The following is a 21,761-nucleotide window of genomic DNA, read 5'->3' on the forward strand; positions in this document are numbered from 1 at the left end:
CTTACGCCGCAAAATCTATAGTTAATATTTCATGTGTAGAACCAAATTAGCACGTATCACAATGTTTTACAGTTTAAAATGGTCTGTATAATACGCGGCGTTTTGAACATTTAATTTGGCCGGTTTATGCATTTGACGTTCCGTTATAGCGTGTAAAATGGACAAATAGCAATGTAAACGAAATCTTTAATTTATCCGTGTTTTCATACTTATTCTGAGGTTTATCCAATGAACACAAAGATTTGTAGACAGCAGACAGCTTTTGTTCAATCACTCAATGATTTGCATGCATGAAAATGTAAAAAAAAAACCTTTTAACGAAGTCCCATTCGGAACACATTCATAACCAGGAATCAAATCAAAACCATCATGAAAAATACCCTAGAGGCTGAGCCTAGAGGTATAGCTATTCTTTTTACTCCACTGACTTTTATCTGCCTTTTAACTTTTAAGCCTGTGGGGTTCGAGATTCGAGAGAGAGACGCCACCTAGGGGTAAGTAGCTGCATTAGCTCCGCGCTTTCACTGCTCGACTGGAAAGCCTACAAGCTACAAGCTGTTCCATAATTTGAAACTAAGAAAGCAGGATGAGGAATGCGAGTTTTTACTCCACTCGAAGAATGGAGAGCTACGCCATAGAATAACTAGTATTAGTACTGCTACTGTACTTGTTATTCTATGGCTACGCGAATTTCTATGGCGCGGCGGAGTCGCCACCTAGCGGTAAGTAGCTGCACTAGCTCCGTGTCATACAAAATTTGAGTAGGTTTTCTCTGCTCGACCCTACGAATAACATAGGCTCAACTCAACAATCTCATGTTGGCTCAATCTAAAAACCTACACTTGGCCTTCAGTAGGTCTAGTACAGGTTTGTTAGATTGTTGGAAACTATAAAAGTTTACGTTTTCTCGCATATACAAAGTGGCGGAAACTATCATGCGACTTTTGACTGATAATGTATGCAGATGACAGAAGAAAACGTAAACTTTTATAGTTTTCAAAAATGGCAAAACTACTATATAGACGGGCAGTACCGTAGGTAGGTAAGTCATCATCATCATCATCAGCCTTCTATCGCCCACTGTTGGGTATAGGCCTCCTTATTTGTACGCCAATTCTTCCGGTCCTGTGCCGCTCTGGTCCACTGCTTCCCTGCAACCTTGCAGAGGTCATGTGATGATGGTAGGTAAGTAATAAAGTTATAGTTGGCCCTTAGCTCCGTAGGCTGGTTAATAGTATAATAAACTTACAAAATGGGTAATAGGTACCTACATAATTAAAATCCATTTTTGATTGATAACCATTTTTTATTTGAAAACTTAATCTAAAAATTCCAACTTCTTCAAAGTATGCCGTTTATAAAATAATAAATAACTATCGACTAGAGAACACCTCTATTTACGCTGAAACGTATACTACAGATAAATAAATGTATACATATATTTATGAAGAGAATAATGCTTACATACAGTTACAACCCTAGCTATGAAAAGAAAATAGGAATTTAATGTTGCCATCAAAATAATTACAAATACCCTACCGAAATAAATGGGCAACAAATACAAAAAATGTAGTATTCAATTCAGCGTAAACAGATAAAGGTCGAAAAAAACTAAATAAAAAAGAGAAATTATCACATAATTGGTCTTTACATAGCGGTGACATTCTTGACCTTAATAAAAAAATGTTACAAAATCATGTTTTTATAACCATTTGATATTTGCAAGTTTAAGACGATGACTTTTCCAAGAAATTGTGCTATGAATATCAACAAACTTTGTTAATATTTCATAAAGATGCTAACTAAACTAAACAGTTTGTGTTGCATGTAAAAACATGATTATTCCGTTACATATTTACAAAATAACCCTAAAATTCTATCTAGTTTAGATTTGGCTTCATTTAATCGTAACTGACAAATATGTTTTTTATTATTAAAACTGGTCACAATGTTTTGGTTTTGAGAAAATGTGGTGTAATAAATAATTATACATTTAAGTGTTATGTGAGTATACCTATAAATACCTATGTGCTAAATTAGAGAAAAACTGGCTGTCAATTTTGGTTTTTTATACAAAAACTATTGGTATTTTACTATACGAACTAAACATATTAAAAAGGAATGGTTTATACACAGTTATAATGATTCCTAATTATAAAGAACGATATGTAAAAATGTTTAATACAAAGTCAGAAAGTTAAAACAAAATGGTGATATTGGAAAGTTGAGCAAAAGTATACGAACAGGAATGATTTGGAAAAAGAGATATTGAAAAGTAATAGCTGAAGAAACTATAATGAAGGGGATTATAATATTTCTTCTTCTGTTTACATAATAAACTCAATTTATGTAGTACAAGTATTTTTGTGAAAAACTATTGTCATTATTTTGTAAACATTTCAAAACGATTTTCTTATAGATACAAGTAATTTAGTTTTCTTCTTCGGTTTAGTAGCCCTAGTCTACCGGCCGTTTTTAACTAAATTTCCGATCATTACATTCTAAGAAAACCGTCACTAATATAGGAACTGACATTTCAGAGCCGGCATTACCAGACAACATTAAAAGTAGAAAATTATTATTATGATATGATTCAAATTATTAAATGCAACTCTTATATCACGAAATTGTCGAGGATGGACGTTATTTTATAAATCACTAAAATGTGTTTTGTAACGAGGAACCTTAAGCGAAGACCTAGCTTACCTACAGTTATATACAAACGTTTAAGCATAGCCTCATACAACTATGGACCGATTCATAAGCAGTCCGTGTTATAAACATGTGTCTTAGTCAAAAATATGAGTCTAAATTATGTTGTAAAATTTTCCCCGTTTTCGGGGAGAATTTTAGAACATGGTCACTCTAATTATTATCAGATGCATTGTCTTTGAAATTATTCCACTCAAAATTAGCTCCAATACAACTAAAATCTGCATGTTTTCATACAAAATAACATTAAATAGTAAAGTACTTATTGATCTACGTTAAATTAAACATAAACGTATTTTTATGCCACTGAAATCCCAATACTATACCGCCTACATTTAGCAGTTTAAAATTTACAGGCATATATTAAATCTAAATAATATATTATTATGCTTTTACGCTTTTCCAATAGTATATTTTCTTACATTCCAATAAAGTCACATGTTTGCTCAATTTCAAAATTGGACTAAACGAAATCAATGTCAAACTATTACAAAAGTCAATATTTCAGATGTCATGTTTGTTTATTTGGCATAAATTAAATTGTCTTTCATCTTGCTCACACACGCCTTCCCCGCACTATATAAACCTGGAAAGAGTGATCTAGCCACCTTATTCATTTGTCATTTCCACTTATAGTTTAGTGTAGTGAAAAATATTGAATAAGACTTTGTGTTTTTCCGACCACTACCAGTTTTTCATACATTATGAAGTTATAACATGTTTTGATTAACTTCTAAATGTAGGTAAAATGATAAATTGCCAGAAGACACCGGGCCTTACCATAAAAATTTTAAGTCACATTATGAACGCTGTAAACACGGCTGTCAAATACCGTATTAAACACCCATTCAAAGTGGTTAATAATTTTGATGGTAATACAAAGTCTCAATATTATTCACCTTACATCTCGATACAAACAGAAACCCCACAAACCTCATACCAACAATAACATCACTTACAACCTAAAACAATACGATTTAAATACGCGGTCAACACTAACACCCCATAATACGGTCAACGCACAACCTCATCAAGAAATCAAGACTTGTAAGTACGGATGACATCTTTAATGGTAGCTCTGCATAAAGGACACTGGCCACCGCCCTTGCCCCGCCACTGCTGCACGGCACACCTATAACACATGCACATATGCCCGCACATATACAGGACACTGTCAATAGGATTCTCGTAGCATATCGTGCATTCCGTACCGGTTAGATTACCAACTGGTTCACCAATAACGCTGTAAATCGGCTGATGATGGGAAGAGGATGCTAGATTTATCGCGTGCGAGCTTGAAGGTAATCCATTGGCGATTCTGTCGTTGCTGATGCGTAGAGGTTCCTGGTGGCCGTTTGGTATGAGTAGGTTGTTCTGTTCGTTCTGAGAGTTTTGGCTGGAGGAACACTGGGCGTCGAGTCTGGGCCGCTGGACCGGAGCTTGCTGGTAGGAGGCCATCTGCATGGCACAGGAGGACGAGGGTTGGGCTGGCGGCTGCAGGCTGGACAGGCAGAGCGACGATTGAGACTGCATGGGCTGGAGAGATGGAAAGGTTTCGGTTAGATTTTTGTCGGTGGTATACAGAAGATTGTTGGCATACTGCTTGCTGATGGGAAAAAAAGTTTGAGGTTGAGTAAGATTGAAGATTGCACAATGTTTAAGGCATGGTTTACGAAGGTTAAAGATCACAAACTCACCTCAATGTAATGCGCGCTAGCCAAAGTCAATGCTTGCTGGTGATTGGCCCCGTTCTGGCCGCCATTTTGCGGCGGCAGACTGACGACCAATACGGTGCCTCCTGACGCCGTAGTTATAGGCGTGGCCGAGCTGGTCAACACCCTCAACTGCTGCTGTGGCGGCGGCGTCTGCGCCGGCTGCGGTAGCTGAGAACTGAGCATCCTGACTTTCTGTGTCGCTCCGTAGATATCCACAAACGCCCATAGTCTTAGCGTGTGGTCAACGTGCATTACTGTTATCGGGTTCGAGCCATTTCTGCTGACCCTCACTTCTCCGTCCAACGTCAATGTCACTGCTAGTTCGTCCCCTCGTCTTAACCCATTGGCTGCGTCTCGCCTCACCACCCAGTATTCAGGTCTGTCGAGCAACTGCTCGGCATCATCAGGCAAGTCAGTGGGCCTCAAAGTGGCCGGATCGCAGGACGTCAAGCCAATAGCTAAGGAGCCAGCGTAAGCCGGTTCTGTGGCCAGAATTTGCACGACTAAAGTCTGTCCGGGCCTCATCGGGCGAGCCGTGAACACGTATCCTTGGCAGAATTCTGCCTCCACCCTTGCTGCTACTCCTCGATCGCTGATGAACTGGACGTTTCTGCCTTTAGTTCTGTGCAGGGTTAGCGGGACCACCGCTTGGCTTTGGAACCTTGGCGGCGGCAGCGCTTCGTCAATACTCAAAGACCGCATGCTTCCAGCTAATCTTTCCTCGCTGTCTTCTAAAGCTGGGATGGATCGTCGGATCTGGTTCGGCGCTCTCGGATCAGCGAACTGAATCGCTGTACAATTTCCGTACACATCCACTAAGGCCCATAACGGGCTACGCGTGTCCACACCCGTAAAGAACACCCCTTTGTCCTCCCCATTTATTCCGAAGTGGACATCCCCGGCAGAGTTCACGTAGTAGTACAGGATGTTGTCTTTTTCGCAGAACCTCTCGCCGAGGGCTTTGGCCCAGTTGCCTGGTTTGTTGGTGAGGTCTGGGCAAGCGTATTTGGGCAGGCAGTGCGACAGGGTCGCTGGGTCGTGGGTAGTGAACCCGAATCGGAGAACCCCGCTCCAGTTGTTGGAGATCTCGACGAAGCGAAGGCAAACCTGGAAAGAACAGACAGTGACTGTTATTTTCATCTTTGAATGTCAATTTTAGGTATGGTTCCGATCTAGCTTTGATCATGATAATTACTACAGGGTTACAGGGTTACTATTCATGATTAAATGTCGAACCTCCTTACTAAGGGCTAGTTTTTTGATCGGTAGTTAACTCAACTATTGATCTAAAATGGCAACTACTAGTTAAAAACTTTCAAAATTAAAGTTAAAGTTGATCATGGATTTAAAAACCGGCCCTAAGTATACTTATTGCTCTATGCCTTTTAAGCTACCAAGCAAAGAGTCCACAACCCAACCCACCTTCTCATTGACCCTAACAGGCCGAGCGCTGAACGCCACTCCCTTGCAGAAGCTCTCGACCCTCCGCGCCGTGGAGCCGTCTCGGGAGACCCTGACGTTCTCGCCGTGCACGCGGTGGAAGCCCAGCGGCGGCAGGTTGTTCGGGGTGCCTCCGGTGCAGGAGGTCCTGGGCGCTGTGGGCAAAGGAGATGGGACTGTTAGATGCAGTTGTAGAATAATATTATGGCTATCGACAAATAATTGTAAAATTTTACGTCGAATAAACAACTCCATGCAGTCGAAGCTCGTTTGTCGAAACGAAATTGAGTAGGAAATAATAATAATGTCCTCCTAGCCGAATTTCGACCACGGCGGCCAATCTCATTTGAGATCAGCCATCTACGCAGGAGTAGATTATAGTGCCCAAGTGTGTGCGCAGTAAACAGGAGCACTCTCTGTTCCATCACTCTCATAACCCAATGGGACGGATTGACCGACACGACTGGAGAGAGCTAGGCGCAGGACCGACTGCTTTACATGCCCATCCGACAGCATGGATCGTTTCACTGTTTCGGACATCAGGTGATCAGCCTTCTATGTCCTAACCAAACTTAGAACCACAATTTAGAAACACAAATTGATGGTCCCACCCGGGAATCGAACCCGGGACCTCTGGGTCATGAAGCGAAGCTTCTACCACTAGACCACAGAGGCAGTTAAGTGAGTAGGAAAAGTGAGGATACAAATGCGAAATAATAATAATAATTTGAACCCTCTATAGATAATTACTGAAAATTGAGTAGTTATAAATTCATAAAGTTAATGTAAGAATCGTTGGACACAGAATAGTTAACGTTATTTGCCATATAAATTTCTTAAGTAAAAACCTATTTAAATCGCAAAATATCTTTCATAACATCATCCATTTACATAGCCAAAACCGCTAGCAAGACGTGGGGGCAATACTAAAATCCATTGTAATGCACTCCCCTTATGTATTTCGGCGGTATTCCTTCGCCCCCTTACAAGATGGCGGCCACCTGCCGGGCAGATGCGCGCGCAGCTTGCGCTTGCGCTGCTATTCTTACTGAATTTTAATTATAAATGTTTCAAAATTCATTTACTGCACTTTCCTTTGACATTTTCTACATTGATGAAGTACGAATAGTTTTATAAATGGCAAGTGAAACGAGTAACAACCTCTTTGGTTAAAGCTAACCGCTAACGAGTGTGGCCGTCTTTATCTGCATTGTCTGTGGTCGCACCGCAAAACAGTTGAACGCGTTAACATATGAATGAGGTTTCTTTTATTTTAAAAAATAATATAACAGAAAACAGAATGTTCTGTTGTTAAAAATACCACTCCTAAGTAAAAGTTGCGAATTATTACATTTTCTAGGTATTTTTACTCGACGCGTAGAGGCGACGCTACCAGGCGGTCATAGAACCATGTTATTATTATGATGTAACCTAAGACTTGCACAAGAAGACTTCACTGAAGGGGAACACCCCTATACAAGGACCATAGACCATAGAACACGTGCTCAACTTTTTTTCCACTTCCGCCATTACATTATAATCGAGCGTGCTTAATGACTTCGGATATACGGGGGGAGTGCGGAAGTGACGTTTTACCGCTTCAGATTCCAAATTTGAATTGGTCGGATTTTAATAAGATTCCTTTTCAAAGATTTAAAAAGATATCATTGTCGGGAAAATGTAGCTGTAATGTGATTAAGATACTTATTCATACTTTCCTGTAACTAATTCAGAATTTAATAGAGCCTAAAATACATCAACCAATCACATTTCAACATACCGAAGCCAGAATTAAAACATTCAAAAACTTCCCTTCAATGCGAATTCCTAAACGTATCTATCATTTGTCAGCCCTCTCTCATAGTTACTATAATTTTGCATACTACCCTTAACACTAAAACCGAGGGGTGATTTTTATATTCAAATGCAGTTTGTGTGCACGTAAACTTATGGTTTATTTTACATCAACTTGCTGTTATAAGTATTAAACCTTACAGTAAGGGACTTTCGTCATACAGTTCTGTGGAATGCCTATTATGCAGTGGTTAATGTTGAATGCGTGTCTGTATGTCCTAATTTCGGTGTATTTATTATGGTGTTGAGTGTTGCTATTTTTACTTCACTGGTTATTAAATGTTGCCACGTGTTAGGCGCGTGTTTCTGACGGTTTGTTTGGGTCTATATTTGGATGATATACTTACTTCTTGTCTAGTAAACTTGTACGTTAGTTTAAAAATTCTATTAAAGCATTTGGTTCAGAAGAGAAAGTATAAGAATACAATAAAATCTCAAATTTCATCCCCGAACCACGAAATCGATCGAAAAATAAGATCTTGAACAATCGCTTCCGCCGGATGTCATATCCCCTCGGAAATTCAAAATGGCCACCACCCTCCGTTTACTTTTTCTATCATATCAGACCAGCTGGCTGGAGTGGCTTGTCTAAAATCCAGATATATAAGCGACATTATAATTTTATAATGTTATAGGTATATATCTCAACTGGATAAGGTAGGTATAATGTAACCAGAGGTTAATCATTTATACAGTAAAGTACGATGATTCAAAAAAAGTAAAAATAATTGTGCAAAGGAAGTTACAGTCACGGTTCAACTATTTATCTATAGTGTTACTAGACACTAAGCACCCTCCCGTAATTAACCATAAATATCAGATTTCCAATTTTGAAAAACGAAAGGCAGGATGCGCCGGCGCAACAGTGCGCATCTCCTCACAAGCCTCTGATTGGTCGAATCTCCACCAATCGCCGTACACGTCTTTGTTTACAGCGCGTTACGAAGTCTTTTCTTGCTGTGTTTGTTCATTTTGCTGTAAGTGAATTATTGCATATGCTAGTAATGTTTTTCTGATAACTTTTCTTTATGTCTATTTCTAATTAACTTTCAATCATTGTAGCGTAGCTAAATCATGGAAAACCATTCCATTAGCAAAACATATGCATCAAGTTAAACTCAATACACTAGATCGAACTGCCCGTAAATATACCACAGCAGGATATAGGCCTCTTCCAAGACTGGAGGGTTACTGGAATTATCTGCACACTTAGCAAGTTGCAATGCACTTAAATTACTGTGCACCAACAAATATAAAACATCTATTGACACATCGCTTCTAATTCCAACGCAGAGTCGAACATCAAACAGCCAGCGCCGCTAATACCTCTACGTTTTAAAACACAAAACAATGTCAAACACACTGTTCTCAGAAGTTAAATGTCACTGTTGACGTCAAAGGCACTCTTCCTGGTGCAACACGCACTAACTTTAGACGTGTGACGCAAAACCTGGTCTAGATCTCGTAATAGACCTAGAACATCATATATTGCACCGTGATAGATGCTCTGAGCAGCCTGCATATCGGCTGCTGTCTCAATAACCTGATTTCGGGGTTGTGCAACGAAACCCTGATACAAGCCAAGTTTGGGACCTTTAGAAAGATGGAAGAATTCAAGAACCTCTGTATACCAAAGCTCTTATAACGACTAAAACATCTTACGGACGAAACAAATGATGAATCTATTTGTAACATTTATTCGATTAGGTATCTATAAGATGACAAGAATAAACCTCTTTAATACGTAGACAATGAACAGCCCACCCCCGCGATAGGGAATCATATTACATCTGCGTTAATGTGTGGCGTATCTCAAGGGATGGCGACCCCTCCTGCTAATAAAATGCCTTTTGTTCAATGCCCTCGATAGGTTTAGCCAACTTTCCAAGTAGGTATATCGATACATTGTACATCTACTTTTGTAAATTGTGCAATAAAAGAATAAATAAATAAATAGATAAAATACAGCAAACTATTTTCGAGCAGTATTAAAGAGAACATTGTATGAAATATGATTTCTGTAGCAAAAATTTTAGAAGACCCCGGAGATATTTGTATGGATGGAACCCACGTCATAGGCACGCAACACTTGGGTTTAATCCCAACGCGCACGTGCCTATATTTTGTAAACTTACGCTTCACAATAGCCAGAAAGAGAGCTGTGATTTGACGCAATAAACAAATTTCTTGCATGCCACCATTTTGTAATTCCAATATTTCGGAAACACGTCATGTTAAGCGAACATAAACTACTTGCAGAAGGTGTTTTAAAAGTAATGTGTGCATTTTTTACGCACCATTTCGGACCAATAACATTTTATATCCAGATTATGACTCACCCACACGATATCAATAAAACTTAAGCTCAATCTTGTTAAAAATGAACAAGATTCTTATTTCTGCAGTTCCAAAAGTTGGTCAAATTTTGCGAGCAACCAAAGAGGCGATAGAGTTTGATTAAAAGCGGGGTAGAAAGAAGTTCGCCCCATGGATCTTACGCCCCTCATTTCCCCCGGGGTCCAACTCGATTTATTCTTAATAGGGCCACAGATGGCGCACTAAATGTAGGGCTATTTTTCGCTCTAAGGAGTTTTTAGGTTATTAGGGATTTGAATGACCCAGATATTAGTGGTTATGTCGAATCTGATATGAAAACTTGTGAACCAAATTATTGCTGGAAGGTTGAAAGATTTAAATTGATAAACTCAGTGGTTGTAATAATTCTAAGTACAAGAAAACCAGCAGAAAAGCTAGGAACGGTTGCTATTCGGCCATTGACCGTTCAAAAACCGTGACGGACTCGCTACAGCGATAAAAAGAAAAAATAACCATAGACTTTAACCATTATTTTTTAAACGGCACGCTCCATACTTTTTGGATTACCAAAACTATGCTATAAACATAATCATTTATTTTATTGTTTTAAATAGTTTTAGCACGTTTTGTTTTTTTATTTCTTTTCGATCGTAATGGGTGTTAAACGTTCAGAAACAGCTCTTAGCAAATGAAATAACATTGCAGCCAACTAAAAGTGTACACGTCAAACAAAGAATGCTTGTTAGAAAGGAAAGACACAAAGACTGGACTATTTCGAGAGTAGATACTCATGATGTGACAATAAGAGCATTGCTGGGGCTGCGGGGAGACTCGTTCAAAACGAGGGGCGAACGTTTCTGAACTTAACTTTAGAAGTGAAGTGGTTTTAAAATTAGAGTGCCTAAGCTGTTAAATCTACTTTCAATTTTTTCAGCCAGTTTCGGATGGAATTGCTTCTAGATGTAGCATATCTTTAGATAGATTATTTATTTTACGTGCCTGACATAGATTTAAAGGCCAATTGGGGTGGAAAAAAACAATAAAATTTTGAGGTTATTTCTTTAAGGACACGTTCAAAACACACAATCGTTAGAAACATACTTTCACAAGCACACGCGCCGTCGATGCACAGATCGCAACGAGATGGCAAGCTTAGCGAAGCGTGACTCCCTCAACCGCTCCTGTAACCTCGAAATTCAGCTTTACCTCTTCCACTTAGAGGATAATTTCCATTGTTTTGTGGAGTGTGCGCCGCTCTAAAAGATCAGTCAGCGTAACGTTGTGTGTTGCCTCACCTGTCCTTACAGCCGATATTACAATCGTATTACGAGGTTTTGAACTGATCCGTAAGTTAGCGCGGCCATTTGAAGGATTCAAACGTCCTTGTTTCTAGAATAAGCTACATTATTCTCCTATTCTAGTCGAAAATTCTAGTATATTCAAAATGCGGTTTGGGAGTCTAAAATATGAACTTTGTATAACTGAGCATCTCTATTTTGTGAAAAAAAAAAACAATAGAGGTAATAATCCTAAAAACAAACAGCCTATTACTTTTTCAGTGCAAAGGTTGACTCCATACAGCCAGTTTATTTTTAGAGCGCAATTTATACAAGAAATGCGGGGGAGGACCATAGAGAGCAATGTGTCTAATTCCATCGCCCAAATGTTGTTTTCTGTCACCAGATGGCTTTGGCCCACGGGGATAAGAGTATTCTTTTATACTTTTGCTTCTTGCGGCATTGTGGGGGTGTAAATGTAGCGTAGGACAGAAATGAGAATGCCGCCATGTGTTGCTTGTGGTTTAGTTCAAATCTCCTTGCATAATATTTTAAGCGACAAGATTACTGTTATTTATGTTGGCTGCATGATGCATGACCTTTTACGACGCTGCGGATTAAAAAGTTGAAATTAAAAAGAAAGTAGCAGGCAAAGGTTGCGTCCAAACAGCCACCTAAACAAGGCGATACTGCCAAGTTTAGATGGTTATGTGCTGATATCTCTAACTCCTCTGGTACTTTCTCATCGGATATCATTACGTATCGGGACATCCGTCCGGTGCCGCATCCGTTGTTGCGGTTCTCGGTGTAAACAAACACATTCTCACTTCCCCCAGTGATCTGGATTATACAGATCTGGTTACTGACATTGAAAGCGTTGCCTTTTTATTTTACAAAAAAAAACTGATCAGGCTGTTTCGAGATACCATAAACCTACATATCTTGTAGTTATGTGCTTACAACCGATAGTTTACAATTATTGATTAGTCATAATAACTAGCTAACTAACTGTTTAAGTAGAGAGCAAAGACTCAAATTCATCCTCAAATAGGTAGATGATCTCAAATATTTTCATTCAAACTTGATGTTTATTAATGATAAGCGATAACGTTAACCTAAACCTACAATTTTAACTCATTATTACAGATAATACTTGTACATCGAAACACACATCCGTTGTGTTGCGGCTTGCGATTATCTTTATCATAAAGGGTTTTTTTTGCGCAGAAGCTTGTTGATCGTTCCGGGAATATGTATTGAGGATTCAATACTTATACCGTAAACCGAAGTTTAACATGGAACAAAATTGAATGGTTGGTACCTCTAAAATTAATTGTACTAAGGCACAATGTCGAAATACCTTTGCGCGTAACAGCCGTTAAAAAGCATGAAATCCAATATGGCCGATAGCTTAGAAACGTGACGGGCTCATTAAGAGCCACCGAACAAATGACTATAATCATTAAATCATACGAAACTTTTATATCAGCGATGACCCTATAGAAGTATAGAACATGTATACTTGTGCCCACTTATAATGAACACGCTTAAAGTGGTCCTTAATGTGGTCTTGAAAGAGTTGAGATTGGAAGGGATGGATGAGGTACAAGTTGGTTTGATGTCGTGGGAAAGACCCGACGATGCGGTGGCAAGCTCTCCTCTCCCGCGGTGTAACAAAATTAGAAAAAATAACACACCAGTTAGTAATTCCGTGAGCAATTGGCAGAGGCGTAATTGAATTATCCAAACGTATACTTGTGTTAGTAAATAAAAGTGGAAACATCAACGCCATCAATTAACAAACCATAATGGTCAGACGACAGGAACAACTTAATTTATAAACAACTTAAGAACAGTTACAATCAACAATCGCAAAAGACACTGCTGTACAGTTAATAATCAGGTATTAAGAGCGGGAATCGAAGAAAAAAAGCTTCATTCAATCGAGGCAAGGACACGGACCTTACAGCCTACTAGCAATACAGCAATCGATAGGTTCTCACGGTGTTTACCTCACCTACTTGTTGACTTACGGCGAATCATAATCCAAAGACCATGAGACCTGGCAATTAAGAGGGCGACATGCTGCTATAATGCTGTTTTAAGATTCCATTTAACAACTTCAAATACTGTGGCTAGATAGATATTTCCTTAAGAGGAAGTTCGTAAATTTTGATGCATACCCGTTAGCAGATAGCATCTATCAAGATATGGTGAACATTAACTGTGTGAATAGAACAACAAAAAAAGCAGCGCACCTAAATCTAGAAAAACCTGTAGGCCCTAAGGGCTAACGCCGGTCATAAATTTGCCGAAACAAAAATAGACACAAACAGAACGGTAAACTAGAATAGCAGGCTATTTTCAAGCTTATAGTTAGGCCTTCAGTTAACGGTCCACATCCCGTTTCCCACGATATCGGCGACGTGTAATTGTCGTTGTCACTTTTGCACTTTTTATTAATCTGCCATATTGGGCGCTATTTTTGTTTTTACTTTTTTAAAAAGCATAATCAATGGCCCTGTGTCTATGCGGCCAACGGTGGGAGTTTTATTTTTCAATTACTCTTTTCTTGTGTCCTGTCTTATTGTGACAAGCTAAGTATTTCAGTGTTGCTATTTTTTTTGTTCAAAGTGATTAAAGCCGTGGGAAGGTACACGAATCGTTTTAACATTAAGCCACTGTTTCTGCTTTTTTTCGTCACCTAGCCGTCTGGGTTTGACACTATATTAAAACTTTTTACAACACCGTGGAATCAGATGTCACACCTAAATTTCAGAGTTCATTGACGTTAGAACGCTTCAGATAAGATTGAGCTGTAGATTAAGTTTGAAGTTTTGAACCCCAGAAATGTGGGAAATATTTGTGTTGTCGACGCCGTTAAAAATCTGTTCATAAATTTCTGTGAAACGGAACATGGCGTTATCCAAATATATTGTCATTAAAATTCATTTTGTGCCTCCAGCGTGCAGCATCCAAAATTAACTGTCACGTGGTTTTGTTTACATCGAGTATGAGCTCCGAAAAATGCTATAGCTTTCTCGGTCTTGTAAATTAAAAGTCGTATCTTCCGTCTTGTTCCGACGCACTGTGTCGTAATGTTGTCTCGTGTTTTGTCTCTGTCGCTCGGTTGTTTTCTCACGGTGATCGTGGGAACCTCACCTTTCGGTTGATGCAACGGTTGTCATTCGATGCTTTCGAGTATCGACGCGATACTAGATCGATTCTAGCGACTAGCGGCTTGATCAATTTTATGTTGCTGACTTCAAATTGTCAGTACTTAATCATGATGACCATTAAACATAATATTATTACCTGTATCATAGGTAACTATATTTTATAGTTATATATCTATCAACGTTTTATACGCCTCTTTCCTTATAAAAACAACATAGTTTTAAAGTTCATAATTATTTCAATTCACTCTGCTTTTCAAAATTCACTTGTGAAAGTAACAAAAAAATTGACAGGAACCCATCCGGACATGTTTAAAATCACTATTACTCGATTGTTAGACGATACAGGTGCGTAAGTACATTTATGGATATGCCGGAAGCCATAGCAACCACCTTGCAAGGAATACAATATCAATGTCTGATTCACAGAGACACAGAGTATGTAATTTAGCTAACGTTCTCACGCGAAAATTTCGGCAGAAATAATTTCAAAATTGGAAGAAAAGGGTTGGAGTTAAACATGTGGCCTACAGATGCTGGCAACCTTTACAATTTACCTTCTTTGTTTAAAAAAAGTTAAGCCTGAATGCTTAGAAAAGTGATTGTTTTTGGAACGGAACAATGATTTCAAAGTTTTAACTTTTTTTGTGAGGTCGTAATCTCTTTGGTGAGCTAGAAACCCCGAATTTTTCTCACTGCGCACAGTCACGTCGGGATCTATAGATCTTTATAGATCGCGTCGCTGTAGATCATTAGACGCTTCCACGCCGCTCGTGATTCGAATTAATCGGATTACTCAGCGTCGAGCGAGCTTTTTTTAATCTTATTTTAACTTTGTACTACTTTTTAAAGTACGAACCTTTTCTTTACCAAAATTTGATTAAGTACCTACTTATCTGTTTATTATAAGGTAAAATTTCTCGGAATAAGGACCAAACGGCAAAGCTTTATTAGAACATGTAATAGTCGTAATAGACAAAGAAGGCATGATTGCGTGAATCTCCTTTCGGTCCCACGACCTTTTGACCTCTCGCTCTCGCACCTCCATAATAGATGATACTGCCTTCGCTTCAAATGTACCCTTTAACACCTTGTAATACGGGCTATTTATTAATACACCCTTACCGGTAGAGAGTTCTAGAGATACATGTACATGTCTTCTTTGTTTATAAACCAAACTAACTGTTTGAATATTGATTCAATTTCGTTGAATGCCGCTTATTAGAATTAGAATAATAACAACTGTGAACATTTCTATCATATCTATGGACATGTTTTTTGTTCTCTAATTAGGTATCTATGGTCAAAAATATCGAGATATCACAAACACGCTGGCCGGTTATAGAATTATGAATACCTAAATCTTTAGTTAGAAGCCCTATATACATTCGAAATCCGAATGGATCCGAGCAAGGCATTCCGCATTCAGTTCTCACGATCATTAGCGTCTCGAGAGTGATTCTCAACGAAAACCACGATTTAAATTTGGAATTTACTTTTTTTAAGGGTTTAGAAGGTAGGACTTGCTCGTTAAAATAGGTAACAGACATATTGTGCACCTTTTCCGCATTGACAAATGGGTATAAGTTTATGATTTTATTTCTTAAATTATTCTTACTCCCCTTTCTTTATACTTACTATCGTTTTCCTTTCATTGTGGTTGTCTGGAAGAGATTACTTTTAGGAATAAGGCCGCCGATTGTACTATTTATTTTCTTGTCTATGTTTATGTTTCTGTTTGTGTATAAACAGTATTTTATCTTTATTTTTTTTTACTTCTTTATAAAACCCGCATCTTTCGTAAATTTCAAATTTTACGTCTTCAGATGCTGGTATCGAACAAATAAATTACAGGCAGATGGACCGTATCAATTTAGATTGAAAAAAAAACCTTCAAACTCAGCTGTCCACTGTTCCCATGGAACTTACCACCTTTCGCAATATGCTCATCTCTTTCTAACACTTGAAAGTTACTATCTTGCATCTCGCTTGATCCTTGCTTCCTATCACTTACAAAGGACAGATGTTACGCCATACACGATCTTCCATCCCCTTCCAGTGTTGCCAACTTAGCAACTTTAAAGACTTTGATCTACCATTTTTTAATGTCGGACAGCTATTATTTTTTAAACTTGTAGCTATAACTTTTCCCAGATACTTTTCGGTACAAATACTTAGTCTAGTAAATGTATTTAATAGAGATAATCAAGTTGTATGTAATTTTTACATTATCTTTTACCAGGTAACTCAGCCAATGACAGTCATTGTGAAATTTGCAATTTCGTAATTTTATTTTCTCTACTTTGACTGGCCAAGCTGTAAGTTTACAGGTCATAACTACAGAATCACTAGTTGCTTTCTATACACACCTTCGGTGGTAGTTGGCAACACTATCCCCCTCATACCTGCATTATCAGTGATATTTCTGTCTCAACCACCGGTAGCATTATTCCCTTATCAGGACAAACAGATGTCCTTGTTCCCTCTCTTTCACTCGTAGGGAGAAGTGTATTGTTGTCTCTGTCTGTCTTGTTGTTAAATGTCAGCTGTTCCACAACGGGACAGGAGGCGTGCGCCTAAGAAGTTTCTACCTAATGTTAGGGTTGTGCAAAAGGTGGAAATTTTATTTTACTTAAATGTTTTGCAGGTTTAAGTACCTATTTAGAATCAGTTATTTCAGTGGTAATGGTATGAAAATGAGTTACTGATGGTTGTGTTTAGCAGACATAGTATTACGTATTAAGTTACCTATCTGCTTTCATGTAAAGGATACGTAAAAATCTAATGATTAATTTATAAAGGTCATCAAAACGTGTAAAACCCTAAAATCTGTAGAAAAATACATAATAAAAATCTATACATAAAAAAAATACATAGAAAAAACAAGGTTTAAAAATTGATACTAAAAGTGCCAACCCTGAAAATTGAGAACTATTGTGGCAGTCAGCTGCTAAAGGTCTTTGCACATCTGTTCTTTTGTGGTAGGTTTTTTTTCTAAAACGGCCTTAGTCTGAATGAAGTGTGCCATCCTCATCCTCTAACATAAAAAAAACAATCCAAAAACGTTACTGCTTCGATTATAAGTGCAAGTTCTTCTTCGCAAAACGTTCTAATAATGTAAACTAGGCATAAAGTTTTCATATTATGTATTTTGCTAAGAGTTGATTACATTAATACATAATTACTACGAATAGTTTAATAATATTAATATTATAATTATGAATAATACGAGTATTACAACAAAAGGAAGTCATCACAAATGACACACCAATTAAGTCATAATCACAACAGACCGCCATTGAAACTAAACACCTCTTTAATAACATGAGAGAAGGTATTAAACTTACTATCTAATTACACCGATTAGTAGTTATAACATTCAAAATGACAGTAGAATGCTTTGATAATGAGATTGCAAAGCCTATCGATGATAATGAATACGCATAACGAATTAAGGACAAAGGGAATGATTTAACAGGCAACAAAGAAAGACTATAAAAGCGTAAGATTTGCAAAGTTCCTAATTTGTGCTCCGTAAAGGTTAAACTGCAACTGCAAGAGGTGCAATCAGGATCGCCGATATTGTACACACGCAGCACGCATCACACGATGCCTGACAATCAGCCAGTCACGACCCCTAAATCACGCTTTTAAACTAAAGAAAAGGTCGGTTCAAATTATCATAAAACATCAAGTCTTTAGATTCATCGAATCCAAAAAAACATAGACGATCTTTTTCCACAATTAAAACAAAAGACATCGTTACTGGCCAACAAGAAATTACAGAAAATAAAATCCGGAAGTTCCAAATTCAAATTGCGATGCGAACAAAAGACGAGCCAGATGTTCCGGCACCCTAAACCCCTATTCCAACCTGGGAAGTTGTAGTTTTTGAGGAGCAAAGGAAATGCTCCCAAAATGCCAGATGCTTAAAATATTACCAATACGTGGAACTTCGCAGGTTCAGGTTATTGCCAACGCCAGATGCCGGATCATTGTTTATGGTTACTTTTGAAATTAACCTTTTGTTTGAAATCTTGTAACATGTGGCAGTGCAACTGTAAGAATTACTTTTATGCTTAAACAAAAATGCTTTGTCTTACATAATCTTCGACTTGTAAGTACAAGACATTATTTAGTGAGGCATCAGCTTTTTAAGGAATTTGGCTTGGCACAGATGTGTCATCACAATGGGTTTTAAGAACAAAAGGTAGTGTCCATTATCTGCCAAATCAATTTAAAACCACAAATTTATATAAAAATACAATTTCAGAAATGAATGAATTTAGAAAGGACACCGTTTTTATGAAATAAACGACAGCCATAAACATCGATAGTTATTAAAAATTCAGGACATTACACTGTTAAGTTGAGAATCGACACATCTGCCGCCTTTATAATAATTCCTGTAAAGCCTATAAACAGCGTACAACTTTTATAAGTGGACGTGAAATAGACAAGGTGCGTTCGACAGCTGCCCACAAACATCTCAAATTGTGAGCAGAAATGAATGAAGGACCATAATTTTGCTCCATTACTATGCTAGTGTATGCATGTGTATGAAACGAGAAAAATTACCGACGGTAAGTGCTAAGTGTTGTTATAAAAAGGAAGCATAGACAATTGACACTGACGCTTTTGAAGTAGGATAGTAGGAAGACCTTTAGAAATGGTTAGATGGTTAAGGATGAGGTTTAGACATTACGTAGGACAAGTTAAGAAAATGCATGGCAGAATGGGATGCATTTGTCGCCTGATCAACCAAATAAAGAAAACAATGGCCTTCATTAAACACGCAATTAAAAGACAAATTATATTTAAAATCATTCCAAATTCAATAATCGAAAAACAAGGTGCAAAATGTCATAACCATAACGAGCAGCTGCCACCACAAAACAAGGTATTACGAGCAGATGGTCATCAAACAGGCTGAATTAGATTGACCTGGTCATATCCTCCTTGCTAATTAACACTTAGCCGGCCAGTAGCTTAATAACAATAAAAAAAAACTACGCCACGGTTGGCTTTCAAACGTGTTGCAATCGCGGCACAGGCGATTATATTATGCGGCGCGATTCCAACAAATGAGGGTAGATAGGGGAGAAAAACCGTTACGCGGAAAGCTTTATTATTGTTAGTTGTGTTTATTATGTTTTTTACTAGTGATGGTGAGAAACTACGATCATCTATGTTGTAGTATAGATTATAAAAGGTGACAACAGTAAAAAATACTCAAGATTGGTTTAGGAAACATTTGGGGTCACAGTCAAAACTACTCACCGAGACCCATTTTCTTCTTGATCTTCTTCAACACCTTCATCTTGGAGCCCTTCTTGTCCTTCACCGGGCTGGGCTCCGGCTCCAGGGCCAGGGGGGGTAGCACCAGCGTCTGCGGCGGCAGCTGCAGGCCGTGGCCCGAGCCCCGCGGGCACGCCGGGCAGTGGCATGGACCCCGCGCGCGCACGCTAACGCAACTATTTACACCCATCATCAATGCCGATTTAATAGAAAAAAAACTTTAGTCCTCAAAGTCTTATTTCATGTCAACGCCGTCACTTTGTAACGACAGCACTCACTCACGATTTGTGTGTTTATATTTATAAAACAAAGGGTTTCGAACGTTCACGATCGGGGATTGTCACGAGCGATGCACTTCACGAGTGTGTGGACGGTGTAGCGACGAGCACGTCCGCTCGCGTTGGGCCCTAACCGCGGAATGACTGTGTTTTCACGCGCGCCGTCGGATCATCGCTTCAGTGCGCATGCGTGACTCAAAACGCAGCTTATCTCCACCTCTCTTTCGCTCATATGGAATAGAATAGAGACAGCTGCAGTTCCATAGAGGGGGAATGTCAACATGGGGTGAGTTTTCTTTTTATTTCAGCAGATGAAGCTGAAGAGGACAAAGAATGGTTAATTGAGAAATAGCTGAGTGATCCGCCAACTGGTCACGGTAAGCTATTACCCGTCTAATTGCAGTGGCCGTGTAATTAGCAACAATATTTAGCACAAATGCCTTAGTGACCTGCTAGGTACAGCTGGACAGTAATGTGGGGGCACAAGTTACTTGCAAAGGTTAGTGGACAATTGCTCCCGATGGAAAGGTCAAAGATACAAGTTTTAAGTCATCTAACTCATCAATCACCAATAACCATCGCCACGGTCACAAACTATATTGCAGCTCTATTAATTTGATATTTTTTGCACTAACATATAAATAAGAACATAAGTTTAAAAAGGATGAACTTAATGCTTCAAGCTTTTTCTACCAATCAATCCACAGAAGGTGAAGGGAAATGTTATAAGCTCTAGTATTTGTCACCAACACGAAAAGATCGTCCAAATAACTACATAGGTTTTTTTTTCTAAGACCAAGCGGCTCTGCGTAGCTTATTCACCGTCATACCAACTTTGCAAGAAAATCACACAGATTGCTCACATTCCATGAAGATTGGATTCTCGTACCGGTTCTCTACGATAGAGGCTCTAACTAAATGTTTACAAAGTCCTGCCTTATAACTTCCGGTGGTGATGAGAAAAATCTACACACCTCTAATACTTCTAACTTGGAAGTTATAGTCCAGTACAGGTTTGATAGTTTGTCGAAAACTATAATAGTTTACGTTTTCTCGCATACTCTGGCGCCTCTAATAGGAACTATCGTGAAACTTTTGACAGATAATGTAGTTATGCAGATGACAGGAGAAAACGTAAACTTTTTTCATTTTATCCTTTTTTTTTATCCGTAATAGAGGGTCTGAAGTTGGTCGGGAATGCACTTTTGTACCTTGTCAAACTAACAAACCGCCTATTCATTCTTTCAAAGAGTTATGACGAGATAAGTCTTAGCATTAAGTCCACCTCATTGTACAACTACTTTTGTAAATTGTGCAATAAAAGCATAAATAAATAAATAAATAAGCAAACTATACTTGGAATAAAACTTCACGTCATAAATTAGGTATAGTTATATTTTTTTATTAATTAAACATCTTAAACCTGAAAGATTTTGTCTAACACCAAAGGCGGCCTAGGAATCGAATTATGAGTAAACTACGAATTCGTATTATTCCATTCAATAGGTGAAATTTTGCATCTTTTGTATTATCCTAGATTGTAGACCGGACCTCTATTCTATTCTATTCTCTGTGGGGGTGTAAGTACCTGCACTTGGCTCTCTCGAGTGGAACCTTTGTGCATATCCCCAAGGTCTAAACTGCCTTCCCAAGCTTGGACCATTTCCCACCACGCTGGTCCACTGCGGGTTGGTG

At 38.5% G+C, this 21,761-nt stretch overlaps 1 protein-coding gene across 1 annotated transcript; it reads right to left on the reverse strand.

The window, feature by feature from the left end:
• Positions 1-1,285: 1,285 nt before the first annotated feature.
• On the reverse strand, positions 1,286-21,062 carry LOC105383624 (protein neuralized). Its single transcript, XM_038110672.2, has 4 exons — positions 19,771-21,062; positions 5,850-6,022; positions 4,410-5,534; positions 1,286-4,248 (listed from the first exon to the last, which is right to left on the reverse strand). Exons 1-4 carry the CDS (start codon positions 19,979-19,981, stop codon positions 3,751-3,753), a joined length of 2,007 nt encoding a protein of 668 aa, XP_037966600.2. The 5' UTR covers positions 19,982-21,062; the 3' UTR covers positions 1,286-3,750.
• Positions 21,063-21,761: the final 699 nt, after the last annotated feature.

This window comes from Plutella xylostella, chromosome 24 (genome assembly GCF_932276165.1).
Source record: "Plutella xylostella chromosome 24, ilPluXylo3.1, whole genome shotgun sequence".
Taxonomy (NCBI): domain Eukaryota; kingdom Metazoa; phylum Arthropoda; class Insecta; order Lepidoptera; family Plutellidae; genus Plutella; species Plutella xylostella.

Bases quoted from the DNA above. Each gene is read 5' to 3' on its own strand.
- LOC105383624 (XM_038110672.2), bottom strand. From the start codon at position 19,981: ATGATGGGTGTAAATAGTTGCGTTAGCGTGCGCGCGCGGGGTCCATGC. The intron at 5,535-5,849 runs GTGGGTTGGGTT...TGTTCTTTCCAG, and splicing joins CTGTTAGGGTCAATGAGAAG to GTTTGCCTTCGCTTCGTCGA. The intron at 4,249-4,409 runs GTGAGTTTGTGA...CCATCTCTCCAG, and splicing joins CTAGCGCGCATTACATTGAG to CCCATGCAGTCTCAATCGTC.